The 10,636-nt window shown below is 56.3% G+C and overlaps 1 protein-coding gene across 1 annotated transcript in view; it reads right to left on the reverse strand.

Moving 5' to 3' along the window:
- Positions 1-1,496: 1,496 nt before the first annotated feature.
- The window catches only part of Dll3 (delta-like 3 (Drosophila)), a 12,872-nt gene continuing 3,732 nt past the window's right edge, over positions 1,497-10,636 (reverse strand). The window contains 8 exon segments of the mRNA XM_013036098.1: positions 1,497-1,880; positions 1,990-2,170; positions 3,901-3,953; positions 3,956-4,061; positions 4,534-5,128; positions 6,201-6,423; positions 6,910-7,127; positions 9,964-10,206. Coding sequence (XP_012891552.1) covers positions 1,497-1,880; positions 1,990-2,170; positions 3,901-3,953; positions 3,956-4,061; positions 4,534-5,128; positions 6,201-6,423; positions 6,910-7,127; positions 9,964-10,206 — 2,003 coding nt within the window.

Here is a 10,636-nt window from a genome sequence, read left to right on the forward strand (position 1 = left end):
TTTTTTCTTTTTGCTTATGTGGTGCTGAGGAATCGAACCCAGGGCCTCAGGCATGCAAGGCAAGCGCTCTACCACTGAGCCACCTTCCCAGCCCCGAGGTTTCTGTTTCTGCTCCCTTTTCAGAGAGGCCCTCCTGACCACAGCAGCTAAACCTGTGACTTCCTCAGATCCTTTTTGTCCTCAGCAGCCCTCTTGGATGGCTGACCACCTGATAGCTATAATCCTAGCTAATAAGGAGGCTGAGATCTGACATCCAGGTTGGAAACCAGCTGGGGTAGACACATATTGGCAATTCTCCAGTGAGCTAGCAAAAAGCCAGATGTGGAGGTGTGGCTCACGTGGTAGAGTGCCAGCCTAGCAAGGGTCAAGCCCTGTGTTCTCCCACAAAAAGAGGCTCAGAGCTAAGAACTGAATGAAAGTTCAGAGCCAGCGGGGGTGGGGAGGGGTGTTAGCTCTGTTCAAAGCCAGCCTGAGAAAGAAAAGTCCCCAGGAGACTCTTATCTCCCATTCAACCCATGCAAAAATCGGAAGTGGCGCTCTGGCTCAAAGTGGTAGAGTGCTAACCTTGAGCAAAAGAGCTCAGGGACAGTACCCAGGTCCTGAGTTCAAGCCCCACTAGCAACGCCCCCCGCCCCGAAAAAAAAAATCAGTGCCAGAGAGCACAGAGATGAATGAAGAACCATGAATGAAGCTCAGCTCCAGAAATATGAATGAATGCAAGAGAATGAAGCTGAGAGCCCCAAAGTGGGATCTGAAAAGCCAGCTCTCCAGCCCCAAAGAGACGGGATAGGAGCAGCTGCCGGGTTTGCAAAGTCACAAGCAGGTACTGCCTGCCTCCCAGCCCTAGAGCAGCACCCGCCTTCTCCCCAAGGCCTCTCCCCAGGAAGGGGTGCGGGGAGCCCCTCACCAGTAGTTCACCCGGATCAGGATCCTCTTGTGCAATTGTATGTCCCTGTTGGCGGGGGCGAAGGTTTTGGTGGAGACAAAGGACGACGACGGGGCCGGCGGGAAGAGCAGCCCGGGAACGGGGGTCTCGGGCAGCAGGGTGGACGACAGGGTGCCGACTGAGGACGAGCCCAGGGAGGGCTCCAGCTCCTTGGAGGCCGAGGGGGAAAGCGCGGGAAGCGGGCCCTGCAGGGTCCCCGCCGCCCTGGCGACCGGGGGTGGCGGCACCGGCTTCGGGCCCTCGGGGGCGTCGGGAGCCGGGGGCTGGAGGGGCTCCGGGGCGGGTCCCGAGGCGGCCCCCGGGAGCCGGAGCTGGCTCGGGGAGGCGTCCGCCCCCGGGGCCGGAGGAGCGGGCGTTGGGAACTGGACGGGAGCTGGGACCTGGGCCGGGGCCGGAGTCCGGGTGGGAAGTGGGGTCCAGGCCGGCGCCGGGGACACCAGAGCTGGGGTTGGGAACTGGACCGGAGCTGAGGTCTGGGCCGCGGCCGGAGTCCGGGTGGGAAATGGGGTCCAGGCCGGCGCCGGGGCCTGGGCCGGGGTCTCCGGAGCGTCTACCCGGTCCTTGGCGTCGAGCGAGACCGGGATCTGCGTCTGGGCCGCGGCGGGAGTCTGGACTGGAATCTGGGTCCGAACTGGAGCCGGGGTCCTGATCGGGGTCGGAACCCGGACTGGAGCCCGCGGCCTGACAGGGATCGGAGCCCGGACCTGAGCCGGGAGCCGCCCCGGGGCCGGGAGCCGCCCCGGGGCCGGGGGCCGGACCGGGGCCGGGGGCCGGACCGGGATCGGGGGCCGCCCCAGGGCTGGGGTCGGAGTCCAGGCAGGGGTCCCTGGAGCCACAGTCTGGCCCGGGAGGTCGGTCTGGCCCGGGAGGTCGGTTTGGCTCGGTTGGTCGGTCTGGCCCGAGATCGAAGTCTGGGCTGGAGCCGGGGTCCGGACTGGGATCGGGAGCCGGACTGGAGCCGGGGTCCTGACCGGGATCGCAGTCCGGACCAGAGTGGAGGTCCCGACCGGGGTGGAGGTTCGGATGGGAACCGAGGTCCTGACCGGGGTGGAAGGATGGGTCGGCGTCGGGGTCCGGACCAGGGTGGCAGCCCGGCCTGGGGCCGAGGACCTGCGTGTGGTCGGGCCTGGGGTTGGCGCCTGCTGGTTCATGGCAACCCGGGGATGGAAGTCCGGCTGCCCCCCAGCTTCCTGGGGCCAGAAGAGCATCTCCCGCCCCAGGGTTCTAAACGGGGGGCGACCACGGGGTGGGGGCACTGTTACACCGGGATTCCACTTGGGCGGAGGCTCCAAGATCTGCCAGAATGGCCCCACCCACCCATCACTAAGGGACTCAGAGCCCAGGGCTCCCATTGGCTACTGTGGACATTCACGGGGTTCAGCTGGCTATCAAGTGTGGCCATGAAGTACACATGCGCCTCGGTTGGGTGAACTAGAAGATGAAATCTGTGATCATGTGGAAGACCTTGTCCTGGGTGGGGGGGGGAGGGGCGGCGTGGCAGAAGAAAGATCAGAAGGGATGGTGCTCTGTCAGCCTCAGCCTTGGAGACCAAAGGTAAGCCAGCACCAGAAACATGGGAGAAGGGGATGTTGGTTGGTTGATGGTAGTGGTTTGTTCAGTTCTGTGGGCTTTTGTTGTTCTATTTTGCTTCTGGGCCCAGAGTCACAAGCGCCTTTGGTACTGAGCTTCACCTGCACTCAGAAATCTAGGCTTTTTAAGCCACGAAAATTTGTTACATGAAATGCCACCGTTTTCCAAACTTGGTGCATCAAGAGTTGGAAGCCAGGGCTGGGAATGTGACTTAATGGTAGAGTGCTTGCTTGCCTAGCATGCCTGAAGCCCTGGGTTCAATTTCTCAATACCGCAGAAGCAGAAAAGGCTAGAAATGGTGCTATGGCTCAAGTGGTAGAGTGCTAGCCTTGAGCAAAAGAAGTTCAGAAATAGTGCCCAGGATTCAAGCCCCAGGATTGGTAAAAAAAAAAAAAAGAAAGAAAGAAAGAAAGAAAAGAAAAAGAAAGAAAGAAAAAGAAAAAGCCAGGTGCCAGTGTAATCCTAGCTACTCAGCAGGCTGAGATCGGAGGATCGCAGTCAGGAAAGTCTGTGAGACTCTTATCTCCAATAAACTACCAGAAAACCAGAAGTGGCGCTGTGGCTCAAGTGGTATTATACTAGCCTTGAGCTGAAGATCTGAGGGACAGCACTCAGGCCCAGAGTTCAAGCCCATGACTGACAAAAAAAAAAAGTTGGAGGCCAACCTGGGACCAGTCCCAACACCAGTCCCAGCCAGCCAGTGGTGACAGCCAGCGGTGACCAAGTATAATCCTACTGTGCGCATGCGCCTTGACTGGATAAAAATAGAGCAGTGATCCAGATGACCCTGGGTCCTTTCCAGACTGTGGAAGGGTGGGGTCTAGGTAAGAAAGGCCCACTACCAAAGACTGATAGCCTAGGGTGGTGGGAGAAAAAGAGGGGTTAGAAGTCCAACACTAAATACAAAACACTCAGCCTGTTGTATTTGATCAAATTAACAGCCTTTATAAGATGTCTCTGGAGTGATAGAGAGAAAAATAGGGTATAAATAACTTATGTACAATTTCCACCCCTTCCAGGGAGCCCTCCAAAGTGTCTGGGGGAGAGACTGGGTCCCACCAAGGAACAAAAACATCCAATTCTGTCTGCCAACGCCTATGAAGAGAGACAGATCAGGCCTGGAAATGCAAAAACAAAAGAACCATTAGGAGATGCCGTCCCTCAGTTTCCCCTCCTTGACCCAGAAGCAGTTCTTGGCTGAGGGAAGAGTCCTCGGGGTGACTTCTTGAATCTCTGGATCTCCCAAAAACAAGATGGCAAGGAGCCCATATTGTAGCCAGTGCAATGCAGAACAGAATTAAAATTAGCAAGTTCTGATCGCAGAGTTTATCCTCTGAGTTTCCTATGTAAAAATCAAGGCAGGCTGAAAAAAAAAAGCAAGAGGCTGTCTCTGCCCAGAGACCCCAACATGTACAGGGTGGGGATGAGGGGCGCTGCTACCTCCCGAGCATAGACACAAGGAGCAGATATGATGTAAATCGACTGAGAGTCTCCATCTTCAGGGCGATTCCAATCTATAGACGAACTGTGGGAAGAAAGCAAGAAGATCCAGACCCTCAAGATTCTCCCCCGGCCACGAAACAGAACTCACAAGCAGGCAAGGGTAATTCTAGAAAGACCTTACCAGCAGAGGGCTAGAACTAAGGGCGTGGGCAGAAATGGTAGATCAGAGATGGAAAAATAAAAATGAAAAAGCAGCCAAGCACAGGTGGCTTAGGCCTGTCATCCTAGCTACTCGGGAAGCTGAGGATCGCGGTTCGAATCCAGCCTGGGCAGACATGTCCATAAGACTATCATCAACGAACCACCAAAAAGCTGGAAGTGGAGGCGTGATTCAAGTGGTAGAGCACCAGCTTTGAGCACAGAAGCCAAATGAGAGCGCGAGGCCTTAACTTCGAGCCTCAGCACACACACACACACACAAATCGGGTCAATGGCGTTTATAAGAGTCAGTGCGCACAGCCGGTAGCAAAGAGGCACAGATGGGCGCCTCTCACCTAGGACCATCCCCAGGCCCTTCCTGCGTCCTCCGGTTGTTGAGTGCATCGGGGAGCATGTGGCCTGCCGGTTCCGGGGTACCCGCCAGCAATCGGGACCCGGCATCCCGGCCAGAACCTCGACGCCTCACTTGGACCACGAAGAGTGCGGCGCCGCCCAGGCCCGCGGCCACCAGCAGCCCTAGAGCGGGTGGCAGGAGGAAGCGTTGCGGATCCGCCCGCCTCGGGCCCGGCGGGATCGCGGGTACTGCGCCTGCGCCCTGGTCCGCGCCGTCGGGGCGCACTGGGAACTCGCAGCGCGTGCCCATGTAGCCGGGCGCGCAGGCGCAGACCAGGCCGGAGAAGTGCGCGTAGCAGCGGCCGCCGTGGGCGCAGGGGCGCGCGGCGCAGGGGTCTGCGCGTTCCCGGCAGTCGCGACCGCCGAAGCCCAGCGCGCACGAGCAGCGGCGCGCGCCGCCGCCACCCTCCACGCACGTGCCGCCGTTGGCGCAGGCGCGGCTCGCGCAGTCGGCCAGGTCGTGCTCGCAGCGCGGACCCGCGAAGCCTGCGCGGCAGCGGCAGCGCAGAGCGTGGCCCAGGTCCAAGCAGAGGCCACCTGTGGAGAAAGGGGGCGGGGAGTGTCAGAGGTAGAAGAAGCGTGAACCTTGACCTTTGCCGGTGCCTCATTCGGCTTGACTTTCCCTTACCCCGTGCTTTTCCACCTCTTCCCTCACCTGGCTCACCTTTCCAACACCCGGATCGGATCGCACGCGCTTTCCTCCCGGAAGCCCTCCATCCCAGCCCCGGTGTATTGTTGCGGGAGCCAGCCCCCTGCGCTCCTCCCTCACACCCCGAAGCAATTCTCCGCGCTTCCGATGGGCAGGGAATGAGCTATTGGAGATGACACTCAGACAGCTTGTGGTAACCCAGCATACAGAGCACCAGCGGTGTTCCTAGAATCACTTGGCCCAATGAGCACTCCGCTTTGGAGAATTCTCTACCAGATATACCAACTGGGGGCGTGGTTTAGAAGGGCTAGGGCGTGGCTTGTGTGGTCTGGGTGTGGCTTAGGACTGGGGCGTGGTTTAAGTAGCCTGGATGTGACTTCGGATTGGGCATGACTCGTGTGTCGTGGGCGTGGCCTGTGCTGTGTGGGCGTGGCCTTGGGTTGGGGGCGTGGTCTAGGTGGTAGAGTGCTTGCCTACAAGTGAGAGACTCTAAATTCAATTTTCAGGACATGAAGCGGAACGGGGAGAGGCAGGAGGCCTTCCATTTATGATCTCATTAATTTGATCTTTTATCACCTATTTCAGATGAGTCTCAGAAGCCTCCGGAGGCTCCATTTTACCCCCTTTCTCCCTATTGCCCTAGTGAAGGTCCCTGGCACCTGCCAGCCATCACTGACTCAAAACACACCAGACCTAAATGCCTAACCACATCTGTCCCTACACAGAATAGGGATTCCCTGTTCCATTTCCTGTTGTATCCACTGTGCCTCGATTAAGGCCAGACACCCCCTAAATTCTCAGTCAATACGTAAGAGATCACTGTGTCATTCCAAAGGCCGAGGGCTGTGTCTCCAGACCCCAGGACAGAAACATCAGTGGAAAGTCAGGATTCCCATCCTGTATTGCCTAGGCCGTGCACCCCTGTACCCCAGCCCTGGCTCCAGCCCGCCAACCCCTCACCATTTTGGCAGGGCTGCAGGCTGCACCGATCCACTCTCTTCTCACAGTTGGAGCCCTGGAAACCCGGTGGGCAGTGGCACACGTAGGCAGAGTCGGGGTCTGCGCCCCCGACGCACAAGCCACCGTTGAAGCAGGGCCCATCCGCGCATGTCACCCCGCTCACCTCGCAGCGAGGCCCGTAGAAACCCCGGGGGCAGGCACATTCGAAGGAGCCTGGCGTCTCCTGGGCAGGGGCGAGATGGCTTTGAACTCGAGGCTCTTTGAAGCAAAATCCCACCCCTTCCTCCATCTCCATTGCTTTGGACTGCTCTCAGTCCCAGCCCCAAGCCTTATGGGGGTGGGTGAGACACCCTGGACCTCTGTATATGAGACTCCACAGGGAGGCAGCTCTGGAAGACCCACCTCCCAGCCCATTCTGACCATTCCAGATTGCCCTGTCTGCTCTGCCCTCCCCCCTCCCCAAATCCAACACCCCAGCCCCAGCTCTGAGCCTGCCTCCTCCATGCAGGTTTCTTGCAACCCCTGGCACTTACATCCTAACCCTCCTCTGAGGTTCCACATTCAGGCTGGACACCTCCAGGAAGCCCCCTGTGATTGCTACGCTCAGACCACCTCCTAAGCTGGTGTCTCGCCAAGCCTAGAGAGGGGCACCCAAGGAACTGCCACAGGGAAGTACTGGTTAGAATGAGGTCGGAATGGGAATACTGACGCTACAACTGCCCCCATTGGCACAGGGGTTTCCGTCACAGGGCCCAGGCCCAGGCCCAAGACATTCAGAGATGGCAGAAGGTAGGCTTCCCGGGCTGAGGCAGCTGCTGATGGCGACAGGGATGGTGCAGAGGGGCCCGGTCCAGCCCTCCTGGCACTGGCATTCATCTGGCTGCTCACAGAAGCCGTGTTCCGGGCTGCAGCCAGCTCGACATGGCGCTGTGGAGACAAAGAGGAGAGAGATGGGGTGGGAACGCTCAAGTCTGAGCCTGGAAAGAATGAGGGGTGTCTGGGATACAGGAGGGACTCCAGGACTTCCAAGAAGGTATTGGATTCCAGTAGGCTTGGAAAAAAATCTATCTTTTTGGTTCAAGACCAGGATTCTAATTTAGTACCTGATGCTTTTATTCATTGGCTAGTGTTCTACCAATTGAGCCATGCCTCCAACACCAGGAAAAAATCTACATTAAGAAGAAATCCTGCCGGGTGCCGGTGGCTCACGCCTGCAATCTTAGCTACTCAAGAGGCTGAGACCTGAGGGTCATGGTTCAAAGCCAGCCAGGGCAGAAAGACTATGAGATTCTTATCTCTAATAAACCACTAGAAAACCAGAAGTGGCACTGTGGCTCAAGCAGTAGAGCTCTAGCCTTGAGCAAAAGAAGTTCAGGGACAGTGCCCAGGCCCTGAGTTCAAGCCCCAGAACTGGCAGAAAGAGAAAGAAAAAGGAAGGAAGAAAGAAAGAGAGAAAGAAAGAAAGAGAGAGAGAGAGGAAGGAAGGAAGGAAGAAAGGAAGGAAGGAAGGGAAGGAAGGAAGGAAAAATTCCAAGACTCTTGGTGGTCCTCTGGTGTTTGGGGAGGGGTCCCAGGAACCCCAAGGTGGAGATTTTCTCCAGCTTAAAAAACATTAATAGGGCTGGGAAGGTAGCTCAGTGGTAGAGCACTTGCCTTGCATGCCTGAGGCCCTGGGTTCAATTCCTCAGCACCACATAAACAAAAAAGAAAAAAAACCGGAAGTGGCATTGTGGCTCAAGTGGTAGAGCGCTAGCCTTGAGCTGAAGAGCTGAGGGAGAGTGCTCAGGCCCAGAGTTCAGGCTCCATAACCGGACCAAAAAAAAAACATTAATAATCATAAGCTGAGTGCTGGTGACTCATACCTGTCATCCTAGCTACTCAGGAGGCTGAGATCTGAGGATTTCGGTTCAAAGTCACCCTGGACAGGAAATTCTGTAAGACCCTTATCTACAGTGAACTACCAGAAAACCAGAAGTGGAGCTGTGAGTCAAGTGCTAGCCTTGAGCAAAAGAGCTCAGAGACAGTGCCCAGGCCCCAAGTTCAAGCTCCATGACTGACAAAAAATAAAGGGGCTGGGAAGGTAGCTCAGTGGTAGAGCGCTTGCCTTGCATGCATGAGGCCCTGGGTTCGATTCCTTAGCACCACATAAGCAAAAAGAAAAAAGCCAGAAGTGGCGCAGTGGCTCAAGTGTGCTAGCCTTGAGCTGAAGAGCTGAGGCACAGCGCCCAGGCCCAGAGTTCAGGCCCCACGACTGACAAAAAAAAAAAAGCAATGAAAGAAGACAGGCAGGCATTGGTGGCTCACATTTGTCATCCTAACTACTCAGGAAGCTAAAATCTGAGGATTGCAATTCAAAACTGCCCTGGGGAAGGAAAGACTGTGAGCCTCTATCTCCAGTTAACCACCAAAAAGCCAGAGGTGGGGCTGTGACACACAGCTCAGGGACAGTTCAAGTGTTCCCAGGGATGGGCAGAACAAAACAAAACAATGAAGGAGCCCAAGTGCTATGGCTCATGTTAGTCATCACAGCACTTGGGAGGCAGAGATTGAGAGGACTGAAGTATGAGGTCAGCCTGGGTAAAACTTAGTGAGACCCTCATCCCAACCAAACATTGGCATCTGTGAGGCCAGGTGTGCTTCAAGGGCCATAGACAGAAGAATCACAGTTTGAAGACAGCCTTGGGAACCAATCCAAAACAACTTTTAAAAGCCAAAAGGGGTGTGGCTCAAGAGGTAGGGCACTAGCCTTGCATTGAAGAACTGAGGGACAGCACCCAGGCCCAGAGTTCAGGACCCACAACTGGACCCCCCCCCAAAAAAAAAGGTAGAGTCTCTGCCTAGCAAGCATGAGGCTCTGAGTTCAAATCCCAGTGTCACAAAAAAAAGAACAACAATCCATGAGGGAGCCTAACATAGTGGTTCATGCCTATAATCCGAGAACTCAGGAAGGTAAGATGATCTCAAGACTGGACTTTTTATGAAGACATTATCTCCAAAAAAGGAAGAAAAAAAAGCAGTAAGAGGTAAGCACCATGATAAAAAGCATCTGCCCTGCAAGCCTGAGGCCCTGAGTTCAAATCCTAGTGCTGTCAATTAATCAACCAATCAAAAAAATAGAAATATTGGGGTTGGGAATGTGGCTTAGTGGTAAGTGCTTGCCTCGCATGCATGAAGCCATGGGTTCAAATCCTCAGTACCACATACACAGAAAAAGCTGGAAGTGGTGCTGTGACTCAAGTGTTAGAGTGCTAGCCTTCAGCAAAAGAAGCTCAGGGACAGTGCCCAGGCCCTGAGTTCAAGCCCCAGGACTGGCCAAAAAGAAGAAATAAAAATAACAAAATACAAGAGATTTATTCTGCATTCTCAAGAAGGGAAGGAGGATTGTTGCAAGAAGGGGAATTGAGAAGTTCCTCAAGGGCTTCGAATTAGAAGAACTTTGGGGTGTCGGGCTAAAGGCTGAGATCGATGGGGACCCCACCACAGGAAACAAGTGTAGGCTTCCTACTTGGAACTACAAGAGCGCCAGAAGAGGGAAGAAGGGCTGGATGTCCCAAGCAGGGCTGGAGAAGTCTAGGGTCCTCAGTTTCCCTGAAGGTGTTTGGTTGGATGGTGGGAGGGGGGACTGAGGACCATGATTGGAGCTAGAGAAGGGACCTAGGTAGGACTCCCCAGTTCCCTGAAGGGGGATAACCTGGCCGCAGGAGGGGAATGGGAGGACAGGACCGAAGCGAAGGCAAGAGGAATGGGGCAGTGGAAGACTCACGCGGATCCTGGCAGTGGTCTTCGAAGGGCGCGCAGGGCCGCAGTCCCGGGCCGCACCGCGAGGGGGCGCCGCGCGAGCGGCACAGGCGCGTGCACGCGGCGCCCGCGGCCGGCGGCTCGCAGCGCGCGCGGTAGGAGAAGCGCAGCTCCCAGGCACCGGCGCGTTGCACATCGCGGGCCCACGGAGACCCCGCAGCCAGACGCCGGCGACCCGCCACGCGCGTCAGCAGGCTCCAGGCGGGCCCTGCGGGGACAATGCCAGGTCACCCCAGGCCAGGGTTGAGGAGGGGTTGTCCTCTGATCTCAAAGGGTGAGAACCTCAGTTTACCTCCCTTAGCCAGAGACCCTGGGACCTTGCAGGTCGAGTTCCTATAGTTTCATAGGCCGTTACCATGGAAACAGGTATTCTCATGGGAAAAAATTTTCTTTTGATTGGTCATGGGGCCTGAACTCTGGGCCTGGGCACTGTCCCTCAGCTCTTCAGCTCAAGGCGAGCGCTCTACCACTTGTACCACAGCGCCACTTCTGGTTTTCTGGTGGTTTATTAGAGATAAGAGTCTCAGAGACTTTCCTGCCGTGGCTGGCTTTGAACACCGATCCTCAGATCTCAGCCTCCTGACTAGCTAGGATTACAGGATTACAGGCATGAGCCACCAGTGCCCGGATTCCCCCCC

This window comes from Dipodomys ordii, unplaced genomic scaffold (genome assembly GCF_000151885.1).
Source record: "Dipodomys ordii isolate 6190 unplaced genomic scaffold, Dord_2.0 Scaffold249, whole genome shotgun sequence".
Lineage (NCBI taxonomy): Eukaryota > Metazoa > Chordata > Mammalia > Rodentia > Heteromyidae > Dipodomys > Dipodomys ordii.